The 18463-nt window shown below is 35.7% G+C and overlaps 1 protein-coding gene across 1 annotated transcript in view; it reads right to left on the bottom strand.

The window, feature by feature from the left end:
• The window catches only part of ADAM23 (ADAM metallopeptidase domain 23), a 66942-nt gene that overhangs the window by 16430 nt on the left and 32049 nt on the right, over window positions 1-18463 (bottom strand). The window contains exons 13-25 of the mRNA XM_031058610.1: window positions 17044-17128; window positions 16180-16270; window positions 14547-14595; window positions 12940-13039; window positions 10380-10451; window positions 9543-9629; window positions 9309-9389; window positions 7341-7391; window positions 6808-6871; window positions 5455-5560; window positions 3892-4011; window positions 2761-2929; window positions 829-940 (exon numbers count right to left, since the gene is read on the bottom strand). Of these exons, the coding sequence (XP_030914470.1) occupies window positions 829-940; window positions 2761-2929; window positions 3892-4011; window positions 5455-5560; window positions 6808-6871; window positions 7341-7391; window positions 9309-9389; window positions 9543-9629; window positions 10380-10451; window positions 12940-13039; window positions 14547-14595; window positions 16180-16270; window positions 17044-17128 (1187 nt within the window). The remainder of the gene's footprint in view (window positions 1-828; window positions 941-2760; window positions 2930-3891; window positions 4012-5454; window positions 5561-6807; window positions 6872-7340; window positions 7392-9308; window positions 9390-9542; window positions 9630-10379; window positions 10452-12939; window positions 13040-14546; window positions 14596-16179; window positions 16271-17043; window positions 17129-18463) is intronic.

The raw sequence follows: 18463 nt of genomic DNA, 5'->3' as shown, positions 1-18463 counted from the left end.
GAGTAATCAGAGTCCTCAGGACTACGTTTTTGAACAACTCTTATCTTTTCTCCATCTACCTTGCAAATGGAGCAGAAGAACCTGGAACTGGGGACTTTGTAAATGCATAAGACTGGATGAATATAGTCTGATGTTGAACAGTGTCCTGATGACAGGAAAGACATTTAAAAAAAACTGGACAGCACAACTCCAAAGATATCCTTTGGCAGAGGAGTCGGAGAGAAACTCAAATACTTTCCTTCCTCTTTGAAAAAACTTTTGGATTATTTCCTCAATACCTCCCCTTTGTACTTCATATGTAGTTGAAATACGTAACATGTACATAAGAACAAGCAACAATGATTGTAAGAATTATTTAAGTTATCAAAAACCTTAATTTTTTCTTTCATTGCAATACAATTTCAAAGAATCTGATTTTACCAGAGACATTCCACTTTTCCCTTTTTTATGCCACACCTCTGAATTAGTTGACTAAGAAAACTGAAAATCTCTAGTAAAATATAAATATTCAATTATCATATTTAAAAAAAAAAGACCTACACTAAGTCAGATTCCAATCCCAACAAAAATGATCATTAAAAAACAGAGAATAAGGGACAAAGGAAAAAAACATTACCTGTTGAAATCTTCCCCAAATTTAAGTTAGAAAAGTAAAAGTTTCATCAATTCTCAAAGTAGAAAAATCTACTTTCTCTACATGAAGCAGAATTTTACTGTCTGGGTCTGAACACAGCTGTACAATAATATTTGCTTTTTATATGCTAATTCTGCTACCATGTATCAACAGAAAAACATGAAAAAACATAAAAACTGAAACAAAACACAAACCCTTGGGTCCTTCATCCTTCTTGCCACCAGTATCCCTGACAGGATCATCAATGCTGCAGTCCGTCCCAGCCCAGGAGAAATTACAAATGCAAGTGGCTTCATTACTACAAACCTAGGGGGGAAAAAAAGTGACAGCAGTTAATTTCTGACTACATTTTATTAACATGTCACACTGCATTTATTTAACGTGTAATTAGACATTTAATTCAAGGTATAAAACTTACCTATTTATATATTGTGCTATATATTATAATAGCACTGAGTGTTTGGAATGTCATAACACACCTGGAAGTTTGCCTCAACCCTCCTAATACTCTCACATGCTGGTTCTATCACCACTGGCACACACCTGCACAGGCTGTGAAAAATGACAGCCTGTTAGCTAGACTAGTTAGACCTTCAGCAGCCAACTATCTGGACTTTGAGCCTGGATGCCCAGAAGGGATACAAACATTTGCCTTTGAAAGATTCAGGACACAGTTACACTTTCCCACCTCTCGTTTACAGCCTGCTCCCATGTAGAACAAAGTCAATATATTTTCATTGGTTTTGTCAGAGTTTTTCCTAAGCAGCAATGAGGAATGCTTGTCTGGATTCTAAAATAGAGGGAACAGTTCTTCCTCAGTTTACATTTACCTGAATGACCTCTAAAAACAGAACTTGGCACTCTAAAATTGGCAGTATATTTATTAGATACAGAAAAACCTATCCAGTAGACAAAACCTTAACCATCAAATCAATAGTAAGAGTCAATAGCTGTAAACTTTCCATATGAAAAAGAACGTGGAATGGTGCTGTTAGAAGAGGTTACTGTAGAAAAAAGCATGACACAAGAAACAGACATAATGGATGAAGTTTTGATTATAGGACTAAGTCAATCCTTAGACAAATAGCTAATAATATCTTTTGGACATGGGAACATAATGTGAAAAAAAACCCAGGAAACAACCTACCCACAAATGATTCTAAGTAACACATGTGATTTTTTAATTCAGCTTTTATCATGCTCTGCTTTTAAGAAGCACTCACTGGAGAATCTTACCTAAGAACTTGAAGATAAACACATTTTATGGCAGGTTTGATCAACTGAAATAACCTTTTAAAATTAGGAATTGTAATAATCCAAGACAAACAGGTTAAGATAGTTCACTCACCCTTCATGTCACTCTCAAGAAGTACCAAGATGATTTATCATCTCCTAGATACTTTACTTTCAAATTTTAAAATTTTTATTCTTGATTTTGAACCTAACCCTCTACTTTGAAACAGAGAGACAAGCAGAGACAACAAGAAGAAATAATCCCTTCTTGTACGAAGTCTAGCTCTTTAGGCAAGTATTTGTTCACTGAATCCCACAGTGGAAAGGTTTTATTGGTATTCAAAACAGCGATCTGTTCATCAAAACAGACCTAACATCTTAGACAAATGAACTTGTGGGTAGAATAACAGAACATAATGTGCCCGAATATAAAATGATATACTTTAGATCTGTTCAAGAACTGCTTGGAACTGTTCAAGAACTCCCTCTCTGCTGAGGACCCACAGTTTGGGATTTCAATTATTTAAGCCATGGGCCATAAATCTATGAACACGAGACCAACTTCACAAAGGTGTTAGTGTGCAGGAAAAAGTTTAATTCAAGATGGCAAGTAGCTTGAAATAAGGGTAGTACATTACAGAAGACCTTCCAATAACTCATGTCAAAGGTCTTTTCGGCTACTTACAAACCCAACTCTTTGGATATAACTGCAGAACTGATTTGAGAACTTTCCATTCTAAATTTTTTTTATGCACCACAAAATGGCAGTCTTCCCCTGAATCCAGCATTTGTGGTTTCAGATCAAAAGGTCTTAGGAAGACTTTCAGGTGTTAGGATCAGGAGAGCAGAGAGAGCTGGGGAAGCTGAGCTGCTCACTCCCAGTACAGACTCACCCCATGACCAGAACAGACTTTTCCATTGGAACCAATGGGACAGCTGCTTATGTTCAAGGACTGGATTGGCAGGCACTTTTTGTCCAGACACATCATCTGAGGTCCACATGGAGCTCCATCCTCCACATAACCTAAATCTGTATCATCATCTAAAAGAACATGAGCACCACTGGGAGAAATAAGTTTTAAGACAGTATTAGTATTATGACTGGAATCTTTTGAAAATATTAAAAGCACATTGGTGTAGACACTGAAAGCAAAACTGTAGAGTTTTTCTGTCTGTTCACAGCAATGACAGTGTTCCAGTTGTCAAAATAAAAATAAGTCTAGATTAAGACCTAAATACTCAAGAAGGGCACCTTAGGCTTTGGGGATTTTTTATGTCTCTGACAGACCATTTCCTTCTTTTTTCTTTTTTTCCAAGTGCTGTGAAATATTATTGCTAGAAAAAACCCTAAAAAACTAAACTATCTAAAAAAAAAAAACTAAACTAACTAAATCAAACTTCCCATTTGATTTAAATAAAAACACTAGTGGAATAATGGAAGAATAAAGAACCACTGTTCACTCAGGACCCAATTATGTAAGACAGCACTCTTAGGGTGACAAAAACTGCAATGTTGCCAATGTCTTCAAAATACAAACCCAGTATTGTGCACAAACACAGCAGTGCAGGAGACTGAAACTCATTTATCTGCTTTTTAACTGAACATCTTACCCTGCCACAACTCTGCAGTTTCCTCCCTCTCAGCCTTCACTTCACTACAGCTGTTTCTTTGAGTATTTAACACTCAAAATCATTCTATTTAAAATATGGGTCTTTGGCAATCACAGACTTTCTCCACCCAAAATGGAGAAAAACAGAATGCTGAGCATTAAGTTTTGACTGAAGTTCTGCTATTGGAGGGATCAAGGGAGAGATTCAGGAATATAATGCACATTTTACTCTCTTTAAATGTGGAATATTAGACTTTTTATGGTTTGGGGATTTTTTTTAATCAAGAGAAATACCACTCAGAATAATGATTTTGCTGCAATTACCTAAAATTCAGACTCTCATATTTATGTCTCTCTTAATTCAATTAGGTTTGACACAGATAAATCATGTTGGAACACTGCATTATCTTTTACCTGCAGTCCACTATGCGTCCTTGATGATAAAAAGAATTTGGGATAATTTCCCCTTGAACTTGACCAACTCGTGGAACTCTAGTAAGATTGGTACAGAGCAAAAAGCCACAGAAAACATCACTAGAAAATGAAAACAAAAATCAAAGTATTACTGGAATAATATGAGGTAAACTTACAAAAAAGAAAGTCTGGCAATGGTGCTGCTGATTACAGTAATATATTACCATAAGCCACATGACAGACTTTCAGAGTGCAAGCCTGGAAATAAAATATTATTTTATTTAAATGACAGAAGGCAGAAACAAGTAATTGTTCATTCCAATGCACCAGCGAATGCTCACAGAATGTATCTGTGCTCTAAGAACAATCCAGTACCAGTAAGAGGTGCCAAACTGTACTAAGCTTTGTCAAGTTAGGCTGAATTGCTTTTCTCTCTCTCTGGCAGCTTACACACCATACATTAATGTCACATTTGAACATTATCAATCTTCTTTGCATTTTATTTCCCTTGCAGGACAACAGAACCATAACAACAATTTTTAGTGTGAAGTTGTGTGTGCCCAAGTTTTGGTAAAGAATCTGCTTTTTAAATGTTATTTTATAGCTGCATATACTTAAATATATTTTATATAATATATACAACATATATTTTGTATCTTCAATAGAAGGATATTAACTAACACTGATTGTCCTGAGTCACAGAAGCAGATGAATGAATGCTGGAAATTAACTTTGTTAAAACTGAAAAAAACAAATACCCCTTCAGCCAGATCACTGTCCTGCATTTCCCTAGCAACAAAGAAATGCTTTTATAGAAATGAGGGGTTTAACACACATTAGAGCACACTGTCCTTATCTAAATTAAACAATTCCTTTCCTTATGATCCTATCTGAAAACTAATAATATTAAAAAATCCACTATACAAGCATCAAATAGTAAAAGAAGGAAAATGCTATTCCAAAACTGAAATTTCTATGTACATAATTAAAAATTACAAAACAGAAGTAAATCAGGAGAAATTTAAGTCTCTCTACTAATGATCAATAACTTGAAAAGTAAATTTAATCAAATATTCATTTAGTAATGATCACATGGAAATTAATCAGGCCTTTTCTTTATAGCATCCAAATGTCTAATGGTCCTTTCTGGTCAAAACAGATGTTGAAACAAACTTGACACAGCATAATCTGGTGTCAGTCCCAGAGCAAGTGAACAGAGCGTGTGTATTTGCAGCCTAATTTATCCCTGCCAAGGCTGAGGTGTTTGTATGTTATGAACTTGTGACTTTTTGCTGTCTTGTCCCTCAGCTACTCTGAAATAATTGAAGTCACAGTATATTCTTCTGAAAATCTAGAATTATTTACAAGTCTATTGCTGAGTCACACATCACAGATTTGTCAGACTGCAATTTTTTCAAGATGCACACCTCATGAGGGAAAAGAGATTCAAAATAAAGCAAAACAAGCTGCTGAAACCCGCATGAAAAAGTACAAAAAGTAGACAATATTAAAGCATTACAAATCTATTTAAATTACAAATAATCTCTACCAAACTGAACTTACTGTTTGCTGCACTGAATCCATCGGTCTCCATCCTTTCCACAGTTTCCTTTTGTTGTGCCTTCTGTATTTAGCTTTTCATAACAAAATTTGTCAGATCCTGAAGACTCTGTTGATGAAGAAAAAAGAAACATGCTTTTCACTAGCAACATGACAGCTTTGAAACCTGCATAATTTATTGCAGCCGTTCTCTGTAACTTTTTTGATACAAACCATCAATTTAAATACACATGTATGTGCACAGATGGTATTTTCCAGTGACTAAAAGGGAGAACAGGCTAAACTGAAATACCTACTGATATGTTCAAAATTTGCTCTGAACTTCTAAAAGTAGCCTCCATGGTGTCTGTATTGTTTTCTGCACATGAAATTTATCTGTGGTCTAATTTTGCTTGCTTCATAACAGTTGCACATAGATTTAATCTATTTTTTTTTCACTGCAATTTTTCCTGATCTGCATTTCAGAAGATTTTATATAGGACATTTATGATAAGCATATGTTCTGACATCAACTCAATGTTGATTTTATTCTATTTTTCAGATGTCCACAGGAAACCAAACTGAACACGGTGTAATTTTTACTTATTTTTAGGAGTAAAATTCTGAACTAATAGGTTTTAAACCCATAATTATTTACTGATGAGCTCATTTGTTTTTTTTCTAAAAATTAATTTTAAAAAAAGAAAATAGAAAAGCACAAGAATTATATAGAGGAAGATAAAATAAGACAGAGTTGCCTCAGTGGCAGTTATGATTAGACAAAATGCACAAGTGCACACTAAATGCCAGAGCACAGGACGTCCTGGTAGTTCTACTCTGCTGAATCGTCTCCAAGTCCTTACACAGAACATTCAGCCCCTCTCTGCTGCAAGCAAAGCCCATTGCAATTGCAATTCTGTTTAACTCAACATCTCTGGACTTAAATCCATAGTCTATGCATATTTCAGTTCACACTAATTTTCCTGACTTGGAGGATAGTATAGGAAGGAGAGGCAAGGTGGAACACCTTTGGCATGAACCACTGATGGGATAATGGAACTGGTGACTGTCTTTAAAGAAAATCCCAAAACATCTGGTTTTGAACTATACCCAAAAAATCCTCAACCCCCTCCCCCCAGTAGCACTGCTGCCCTACCCAGATCTGCAGCCACATCATCAGTCTCACTGACACCACTCCCAGATGCAGAATTCCACTTGGCAATCAAGCCATTTTCCCACTGCACTCTACTCACTCTACTGATCAGAAAACTTTAACTTACAGTGACAAGAACAAAAAATAAAAACACGAAAAATCCAAAGCAAAGGCAGGAATGAACTAGAAATAAAATACATTTAAGGTAGTTAAAGTGAACCTACTAGATCCCCAGATATATTTGCACTGATTGTCTCTTGTCTTGCATTCACCATTATAGCAACGACCCTAAACAAAATACAACATGTTAGGAATGAGAACAGAAAACAACTTAATCTCCTTCCCTCCCACAACAAATGTCTTATTGCCACCCTTCACATGCATGTTGGGATGTAGATTCCATGAATTTGGGTAGATGAAGTACACATTTTAGCCCAGATTGCCAAAGCCAGTTTGTGTCCAATACACACTGACATTTAAGCAGTTGCTTTATACCTTTACATAGTTGGAAAGAACTTATTAACATAGAGTCTAATAAAATATCTATGTATAAAATGTAGAGATCAACTGGATTTCACTCAAAGTAGAAATTATTACAATTCATAGAGTGCATAAAACACAAGCAACATTAATGTTTAAAGGATAAAATTTATGAAGAAATATGGAACACAGGATTTTAAAAAATCAATGCCGACACAAAACAAGAATGTGTTGATTTCTCTTTGCTGATGTGCAGGGATTTTAAAACATTGCATACCTGATTAGAATCACAGGCATACCCATCTTGTTTATGAAGATTTGGTGGGCACTGAAAAAAATTAAGAATCTTTTTTGTCATGTGTACTGTAATAACACATCAGAGTAACACGTGGAATTTTCCTGCTTTTAAGAAAATTGGACAACATATATAAAGGGGGTTGAAAACATAATTAGTGCAATAATCTTCATAGCTACAAATAGAAATGAAAAAATTAACATCTTGAGCAATGAAATACAATGTTCAAGTTTAACTTCCTGCATATTCCAAGAAGGAATTAAGAAGGTGGGGCAAAATGAAAGCCAGTGTGCTCAGGAAGAGGATATTTGGTAGCTAATACTGGAGCCACGTTTGCAACACTGGCACCCCATGCATTTCAGTTCCACTACAACAGTGAGGGAGCACCTGGTCACAGCCTACCAGTCTATTGCTTACAGAGCTTCAGGGGGCCTAATGATCTTAACTGTTATGTTCCCTTGGCACTGGAAATTCTTTCATACAAACAAGTCACTAGGTCCAGAAACCTCAGACTGTTAAAGTAAGGACTTACTTTAAACCATTCTTAAGGTTTTTCCTCATCTAAAAGGGAACTGTGAAAATTTGGAAAGGGAATGCTGCTGCACTGGACTGTGTTAGCCAACACTCTGAGGGCAGCTTGAGAAAGCCCTTCTCTCTCTCATTAAGAATGCTCCATCTACAGAGCAAAAGATTTATGACAAAATATTGGCAATAGCTACTTGTCTATGTGTTGACATCTCAGATGATAAAATAAAAGGAAGTTATTGTTAATTTATTGGCATTTATAACTATAGCCAATGCCCAAAGAGATTGTGATTTGTCCTGAATCTCATTTCTTCAAGGGTAAGAACTTGATGCAGTAGATGACTGCATCAGTTATGAAGTTCTTATATAAATAAATATTTAAACATTCAATATTGAAAAGGAGTATATGTCATCTAAAACATCAAAGTTGCCGTGAAAATGGAAAATGTACAGGATGTTGACTATTTAAAAGAAATCAAATTGAAACAATATTCTGGTTGCTGTTTATTCCTGTATTTTACATTAGCCAAATGTTTTCAGGACAAATGTCTAAGATCTGCAACTTTTAAAATTCTCATACATGTGCACACTCTCAGAAAACACAACACATTTATACAAGTCTTATGAGGAGCAGTTGAGGGATCTGGGGTTGTTTAGCCTGGACAAGAGGAAGTTCAGAGGGGACCTTCTTATCGTCTACCCTCTAATTCCCTAAAAGTAGGTTGTAGAGATATAGAAGTCAGCCTCTTCTGTTCAGGTAACAAATGACAGGATGAGAGGAAATGGCCTTCAGTTGTGCTGGAGAGGTTTAGGCTGGATATTAGAAAAAACTCCTTCACTAAAAGGGTTGTCAAGCATTGGAACAGGCTGCCCAGAGACACAGGAAAATCACCATCCCTGGAGGTATGTAAAAGACATGTGGATGTGGCATTTAGGGACGTGGTTTAGTGGTGGAGTTGGCAGTGCTGGGTTCATGGTAGCACTCAATCTAAAAGGTCTTTTCCAACCTAAATGATTCTATGTTTCTATACCCCTTTAGTTGTAATTTTCTACAATTCTATTTTAACCTGTTTTATTTCATAAAACCTTAATGTTATTACCTTTGAATACATTCACATTTGCAGTGTATTCTTACTACTAAAGTTATAGACCAGGCAAAGAGTAAAGAAGGATGATTGACACAAATATTATACACAAAACCCCAAGACTTTTAAAAACCAAATAAATCTAGAGAAGTCATCTTTTGAGTTCACTTAGATTATTGTTTTCATGAGTTTACAATAGTTGACACTCCACTATTACATCATCATTTTGGGCATTTAACTGTGCAGTTTGTTAATACAATTTTTCCTGTTAAATGAATACAAAAAAAAGAGCGCAAACAAACATCAGCAGTGCAAGCAGAGAACATTTCTGCACACATACCTGTCCAGAATCCCCAGTGCAGAACTCTGCAATGTCACACTCGTTCACTGCGTATCGACAGTCATAACCTCGTGGGAAAAACTAGAAAATTAAAAACATAGTTCAGCACTAAGATACATCTACATAAGCTGCTTCTCTTCCTTCTACCTAAAACACACTCTGAACTTCAACAGGCTGCACACGACTACCATGGACAACTGAAAAGAACAACTGATATATGGCAGCAACACTCACAAGACACGATGTATTACAGCAGGGTCCATCACTACAATGAGCTCCATTAGAAAGAGAACACTTCTTACAACAGTCTGCATAGCATTCCTGAAGAAAAAAATACATAAAAAGTTTCATTTTCCATTTTAAACAAGTTTTTTTCTTCAAAATCTTTCCAACATCAAATTATTACATACCAGCGGACAAAAGATTCAGTTTAGCACTGATGATTTCAAATTATCAGCTGGAAGAAGCCTTTGCAATACTCAAATACTAAAGGGAAAACAGTGACATACAATGCTACAGCAACAGAGGGATTCACACCTTCTGAGGCCTGTGCCAAATTTATGCTGCTTAGTTCAATAGTATTCAATGCAGAAAAAAACCTCCAACCTAATTACAAGTGCAAATATATTTAAATACTAGAACGAGAACTCAAATCTAGAGGGGAGATTTTTCCAAAAACATCATTGGAGTATTTCTGCAATAGAGAAGAAAACAACAGTTTACTTGCTCTGTCTGAAAACAGGCACCAGTCTCCAAAGTATCAGTAAGGAGTCTCCCACTCCAGATATGCTATCCAGGAAAAGCAAAGAAGTAAGCACTTCTCCAGTGCAACTCAAAAACTGCTGGGAAACAGCTGTATCTTGTCATTGGTGTAAAAGGAGCTGTTCAGAGGATATGGTCTTTGCACTCATTGTCATATTTTTTAACACAGGCTTTTAACAGAATTGTTCCCAAACAATAGGCAAAACAAATTCATTTCCACAACCTTTCCTCCCTCTCTTACCAATCACTTAATTTATCTTAATAAATTTTATAAGGAAGACTTGTGGAACAATATATAACTCTACTTACCATTCGAAAACCGCAATCACATTCTTCTCCTGCTTCTACATATCCATTTCCACACTCGGTGACTTCAAAGAGCTAAAAGAAAAAAGCCCCCACCCCAAAGTAAGAATAAAACTAGTGTCAAGTGACTTCTGTGTCACACACAACCCATTTCTGCAATGCTACACAAATGTGCTGTCCCAGACAATGCAGGTGCCATGCCTCAGTGAAGAAAAGGCAGCATGGTTTTGAAATGCTGCTCATCAGAATTTTTCAGACATGAAAGGCATGCAGCTAAATCACAGAAATGCTGGTCCTCTTTAGGAGATAATGATCTCAGAAAAGCGTGACAAATAGAGAGACACTACAATAATATTTAAGATTACATTTGAACTTCATTCCTGTTCCACAGACTCCCAGCTTTCTGACAATTCCTTCAAGAAACCAGTTCTACAATATCATTCTTGGGATTTGCTCATGCAATGAGCTACTGTCTGTTCTTCTGCAATGTTTGTGCATGAGAATAATAAACAGAAAGAAATACTGCCAACAGGAAGTCCTCTGTGCCTTATTAGTAAGTTATACACAAGCACATACAAAGACTACTAAACAGCTAATCCTAGAACCAGACACATACAATGCAGATAATTCTGCAGCTGAGGATGATGCAGATTCTACAGTGGTTTCACACATCATAATTTTGATTAAAGGTACTTTTCAGTCTTGCCACAGAAATAATTCTGCAATTAGTTTGTCTGTTTTTAATACAATTCTGCTTTAAAATCATATACTAATATCAGGAATCACCAATTTAATTGGAATATTAGCAGCAGAAACACATCCACTAGAACATGGTTGAAATGAAGTTAGAAGTTAACAAGTTAAAATGTGAACAGATTAATCTAAGGGTGAAAGATGTGAGTAAACTTTACTTCCACTAAGCCCATGCAGAAAAGCTATGGAGAAACAGCAAGACATGAAACACAACATAAAATACAATACAAATTATATATAAATGTGTATGGAATTCTTCTTTAGTAGTTTTGATTGGGGCAGGGGGGGAATCGTAATGCCAAGTAAAAAAGAAATACAACATTTCACTTTTGTTGTATAAACCACATGGGTAATCAATAGCACCTACAATTTTAGGTGCCAGAAGCAAAACAATAGTGAAGAAATTTCCATATGCACTCTTCTTCACCAGTAATGTTGACAGGATTTAAAAAAGCATTTAATTTTTTTCGCCCCTCTGTAAGCTCCTGTCTCTACTACACTTTATTGCAAACAGCAAGATCTCTTACTCTGAAACTGAAATTAATTTCTCTATCAAACAAGAAAATTACAGAACACAAGCAGGCACACACAAATTTCCTATGGCAATCAGGAACCATTTAATGTTCATTTACATGTCAGAGCATAACTCAGGATATAATTTTTAAATGGCATCATGGTGACTGCTTAACAATTCTGTTTTACTTACCAAAGGATTATACACACAATTTTCTACCTCACCTCCTGACCTCTAAATAAAAGCATTCTAAACATTGTATGATTATTTTTCCCTCCCAAAGTACTTAAAGCTGTCAACCACTGGCACAGATAATATATAAAGACAATTCAACCATTTCCCCATAAGCCTTTTCCTCAAAATAAATCAGATTTTTACTCTGTCAAATTGAGTCAAATTGACAACTTCTTCACATTACTTTGCCTGACAACCTTCACTAAAAACTGAAGCTGTGTTTTTCCATTTCCCTATTTGTTCCTTTTTGTAAGAATTCTTGCATTCTTATTCTATAAGCAAAGATTGCTACCCTGGGAAAAGATTCAAAACCACTTGAACAAGCAAAAATTTTTTTACTTAATTGTGCAAGGTGATGGTCCACCAAAGGGTATAGCATAGTAAACAGAACAGCCTAATAGCCTCATGTGGTATTAAATTCTACAAGGACAGCAGTTTGACACGATGATTAAATAGAATATTAATGCTTTGGATTGCTCTTACTTGGCAAAAAGAGCCACATGGAATATTTTTATACTGCTCAGCTTTACAGGGATGTCAGGCTAACATGGTCTTAGAAAAAATTATGACCTTGGTAAGTTTTTAGGCAAAAAAGCAATGGCAGAAAGAAACAGCTATGAATGACAGTTTGCTAGATGTATATTTGAAATGAAACGAAGCTAACGTTGAGAACAACCAAAAGCTACTACTGTCTACATGAAATCAGCTATGGATTTCTATTTCCTAACATAGTAACTGGCATTCTTTTGAACAACCTCAGACACAAAGTCCAAGAATTGAGTAGAGGTGGAGCATACACCTCTGGATTTATTTTGCACTACTTTCAGCTTAATAAGTAGTGCATTTATGCTGAATGTGACATTTATCATTATTTGAGCATGAAGAATTATGGAAATCAAGTTGCATTCCTCTCAATATTATTTTAAAATGCTAAAGGGGTTGAACAGCTCAAGAAAATACCCACATAGACATCGGAATAAATTTGAGAACAGATGATGTCAGTGAAATGATTACATTTTCATTACGTGTAGCAGATGTCCTGACTACCAAGTTATTTATTACCTTTGTTGGCCTGTTAAAAAGACAGGCACCGCCCCCACGAAGTAAAAATTCTTTGTATTCTGCAATGCTGCATTTGGAGAATTTCCTGGAATGGTATACCCTAAAATGGCAAAGAATTATGTGAGTAAATGCCTTGAAACACCACCAGCTACTGGAAAGGGGCAAAGGGGTCACAATCTTTTTTAAATACTGTAAATCCCAGTTTCTTACAACCACTGTGCAACAGTATAACAGCTCAGTCTTATTCTCAAATAATAAAATCAGAACAAAAGAAAAATTTTAAAACATTTTGCCTTTTTTATATTTCTACTTTATGTACAGTATATAAAACTGTAGATTTTAAACTTCTTAATAAGGTAAACCCACATTATCATAGTAGTTGCTATTCACCCTTTCTATTGCATGCATAATCCGGTATCCTCTCAGGTTTTTTTTAACAGCTACAAGATGCTACAGCAAGAAGTTTCACAGCTTAATACAGACTGGTAGAAAAACAATTTCATCCCATTTTCTTCTGTCATATTTGTTAATCTCATTTCATGTCTCCCTAGTTCTTATACTAGAAGAAAGAGTAATTATTTTTGCATAATGTTACAGACTTCTCTCATATTTCCTCAACTCCATCTTTTCCCCAGACTATTGAAAATGTACTTTATCAGTAATTTCTCACTCAGAAATTGTCTGATATGTTTATGAGTCATGTTTTGAGATCTGGGAATGAGATCTATGAAAGACTGGGGTAACCATGCCATAAGGAGGTTCGCCATTCCTCTCCTAACAGCTCACTGCCACTGCTGTTTCCCCACTGAATTATTCCATCCAGAAAAAATGTCACCTGACACTGATGGAGTTAAGTGAAAAGTCTTTAAAGTGCAGCTAATTATTCACTCATTTCATTAGTCAGTTCTTTATCAGCTTCTACATGACCATCCTCTGCTCCTGGTTTTTGTTTACTGTTAACCTTTTTTGAAGAAGAGGCTTATTCCACAGCCTCTTCTTCTGATATTTCCATCCAAGACCAATACTTTGATGATTTCATCATATGAAGGAAGCCAGTATCTATTCTGATCAATGCTTTATCTTGGATTCCAGGAGAAAATTTATGGAATGATTTTCTGCTGCACTCCTACAGTGGCTTACAATTACAAGTCTACAGGGAAGCCACAAAATAACTCTACTGAAGAACCAATTTCCAAATACCGTACAAAGAAACCAAGCTCCTTCTGTCTCATTTGTAACTAATTTTCTCCACGATTTTTGCAATCAAGCTTCCACAGTGAGCAAGATACTGACAGGAAGTGATTTCTAAGACACAAACCCCTATATTTCAGAAGTTATCCTTTTCTCATCAATTGCTTACAGTATAGAGAAAAACATCTTTGGCAGTGTGTGAGGGTGGGGGGCAATGAAATTCCTCCCATATAATGTGCTTCCCTTTCAGACTTCACTGACCATTTATTTACCTAAGGATTTAGTTCCAACTGTTTCTGGTTTTCCATTTATTAGCACTAAAACACATGGATAAAACTCAGTGCATAAATATTTCTGCCATAATGTAAACTATGAACTCATTCCAGAGCCCTCAATTACTGATATTTATGACATACCCTGTTTCCTCCATGATGCAACCACCCCAGGATTCAGTGCAGTCACACTCTTCTCAGACAAGACCAAAATACAACAGAAAAGGAGAGAAGTTATAATATGCTTACAATAAATATAAAGTACTATAAAAATGAAGCTTGACTAATTATACAAAGATTTGATGGTTGCTTGGCTGTACAAACTCTAGCCCCAAAAAGGAAACCAGCCCACTCGAAGACATACTAACACCTTAAATAAATACAATACTTTCAGATTACCATATCTGCAGGTTAAGACTCAACACAAAATTTTAGGCACTACACAAAGCTAAAAATAGTTGGCAACATTCTTCCCTCCATGCTCTCAAAACAGGCAGCACAGGGCTGTCTGCAGTACACATAATATTGATTTTAAATGTTCACATTTTCTCCTCCCTAAAAATACAGAATACCCTGAAAAAGGATTGTTACTGGACAGGCCAGACTTTTTCCCTTTGGCATAAATGTCAATGAGTAATCATTGACAGTAATATGTCAATGAGCCAATCAAACATTCATTTGAAAAAGTAGTTGGATGAAAATGGATTTACAGTTTAATCACAGCTATAGCACATAAGTCAACAGTGACCAAATTCATAACATAAAAACAAAAGATCAGCACTTTATGGTTGGTAAAACAGAAGCTGCAAACTGCCCATAAAAACGATCTACCAAAGATAGATGTACTGTAGCTACTACTGGAAATCCAGAGTTTCTCCATGGAAAATATTTAGAAACCATTTATGTGGTTATTTCTACTCTCCCCAGGCCTTTCATTAATCTTTCTCTATAAAGGGCATCCAAATAAGGACACTAAGCTATCATATCAAAAACCTCTATTTTTCAGTTTAAAAATATTCTGATTTCCAAATTGTATCAACTCTGTTTTATCTGTAAAACAATTATATAGAAAATAGTTTAGCAATTTGCTAGTTTACACAATTCAAAAGCAATGCTTTACAAAACAATATTCCTAAGCTTGGTTTCCTAACTCACAGATTTTTGAAGTGATTCCACAATAAAGCCAACATTATCATTCACATTTTTAAAGAGGAAACAGAGAGCAGGTAGCCAAACTCCTCACAAAATGCAAGTGAAAAACCAAACAATTTTCTTTAGACCTGAAAGGGGTTTGCAGCAGTTTTTGTACCAACACTCTACACATGTTAAGGTAACACAAATCTGGTCTGACTGTGAAGCAGCAAGATAACAAGTTGAGCAAATGTCACACTGGACTGGGTTACAACTCCTTACAACTCCAATTTCTTCAATTGTAAATCAGGTATTTTTGTATTTCTAGAAGTCAGCGATTGTTCTATTGAATTTACAGATTTCATGATGACAGAAAATTAGTTCTAAATTAAACTAATGGTGTTTTTACCAATATACCTTTGAATACTGGTTATGAATCTAACCTCAACACAGGACATCCGTGAGATCATGCAAAATGTCGCTAAAGTGGCAGCTCTTATTTTGGTGAGGCTGAAATTTCATTACATATATTTCCAAAAGTAGCAATTCTTGTTCTATAGTTACAGCAATTTTGGCATTTCTCTCAAACACAATAAAGGAAGTGTTTGTATTTAGCTAAGGAAGGCAAAGGACTCCATGTACATACTCGGTTTCCTGGCAGCTGGCTCCCATTGTATTCCAAGATTCTGAGCAAGACTCTGTGCTAGTTCCTGTGCCATGGGCAAAGGGAGGCCATACTGCATTCCAAGAGAAGCACAATTATAAAAAAACCAAAAACCCATTAGTTATTGTAATGAACACTGCACTGGCTCATTCTACCTTACTACATACCTACTACTTCAATAATTCAGTGCAGTCAATCACAATTCTGTGTGCATATAAAGAAAATAAACTCAATAAAGTACATAACAGATAAAATATTCCTCTCCTAATCTCAGGCAATCTCTCCCCACTGGTTAATCTATAGAAAGAAGTTTATTTGATATATATGCAGTACAGTTTTGTAATAGTAGGATTTAACCCACATAAAAACAGGAGAATTTCATTATCGATTTAACACTGCACTGAGGGAAAAAAAACCCAATAATAGTAAAAAAATCAATACACAGGGACAATTTGTTTTCCAATTTCAATGTTAAAAAATTTCAGGAAGAATCAGATGACACTGGTACCTCAGGAGATCAAGTGTCTTACAGTGGTAAGACAAAGAGTATTCAGTGCTGTGCTTCAAATACTCCTTCTAAGATTTTTGGGTCTAAATTTCTGTTAAATATAATAAAAGGCAGTTTAAGTTCTTTTAAGAGACTAATGCAGACAGGAGAAATACTTTCTAAAAAGAAAGGCACTCTGAGCAGTAGTTTGATGATGATCAAGAAGGCTGGCTGTGAGAATCCTAACTTTTTAATATGTAAATTATCTTTAAAGCACTGGATACTGAAACATATGAACTCTTAAGATTATAATGGAGAGATTCTACTTTATTTCACTTTAGCAATGAAAAAAAAATTACCTCATTCACTCCAACTCCTCTGGCCACAGAGCAAACACCTCCAAAGTAACTTAAGCTGCTCCTTTTGTAATGAAATGTCACATTCCTTACAAACAAATAAAAATGAAGAAACTATAACATGTTGACATTGGGCACCAAGAGCTTATTGAAAGAGCATACTCTCACACATACTATGATAGATTGCATGTACATTCATCTACTTCTAGCATAAAAAGCAACTGCAAGTTTACAAACAGAATACCAACACTGAAAGAGGTGGTTTTATGCAAGCTTTGACACAAATACTATTTTACTCTTGTAGAGTCAGAATCAGTCTTAATCCACAAACAAACCAAGCACAGAAAGCTTGAGTGCCAGGCTCCTAAGACAATACAGTAATAACATTTCTTTTTGAAGTTCACAATATATTCCAACTTATGATTTGTCATGAAGGAATTCTGTTCTGAAATGTACCAGTACTGAGAACTTTAAAAATTATTCTCTTAATCCAAAGCAATTTAAGTTTTAAATCCAAATGAAAAGACTGAGAAGTACACCTAAAGGGAAAGTAATTTAATACTGCTCTTTAGCCTTGCCTCCTTTCATTTATTGTTAGTAAGCTCCAAATAATTTAGTTAAGTAATGTAATCTGGAAGATCTAAATTATTCAATAAAATGCCTATAAATTACTGTGAATTACACCTACTTTAACTTCACAGTCATAACAACAAATCTACATAGCCTACAAACAACCTACAGTGATCCTGCATGATGTATGAATGACCTAACCTTTGAAAATGGATGTGTTTTTTTTTAATGACAGGTTACCCCATACAGGTATGTCTTTATTTTTCAGAACATTCTAACAGCCATCTGAACTTTCAGACTGCAGCTTAACTAAACACAGCCAGGGGCTTTACCACAGACAGGATTACAGGCACTTTTGGAAATGTTCTAGTTCACCTCTCCCCAGCTCCAAGGAGGCTCAGCTGGAGCATGCCATGTTCCACTAGCTTTGGAACATCTCCAAGCATGGGCAATCCATAGTCTCACCCTGCGCAGCCTGTTCCAGCATCTGACCAACTTCACAGTAAAAGGGGTTTTTTGCCCTATGTTTAAATGGAACTTATCGTATTTCAGGTTGGATTTGATACCTTTCACCATGAGAAGAGCCTGTTTGCTGGCAAACTCTTCAGCAGGTGACACAAAACATGCAGGGAAGTCACTAAGAGTGCATGTCAGCAGCACTGTGCCTGTATTATGAAGAACAAAATCAGCGTTGTATTGCGATGCCTGTATTAAGGAAATCTGGAGGAAATTCTTCATCCCCTACTTTTACCTTCTTCTGCAGAAGAAGAACTACAGGACAAAACATATCCACCATGGAAGACCTAAGTAAGATCCTCACAGTATGTCATGCCGCTGGGAGACAGCTTAAAAT

This window comes from Geospiza fortis, unplaced genomic scaffold, assembly GCF_000277835.1.
Source record: "Geospiza fortis unplaced genomic scaffold, GeoFor_1.0 scaffold112, whole genome shotgun sequence".
In the NCBI taxonomy this organism is placed as follows: domain Eukaryota; kingdom Metazoa; phylum Chordata; class Aves; order Passeriformes; family Thraupidae; genus Geospiza; species Geospiza fortis.
Note: the sequence above shows the minus strand (reverse complement) of the source record. Positions and strands in the feature narration are given on the sequence as shown.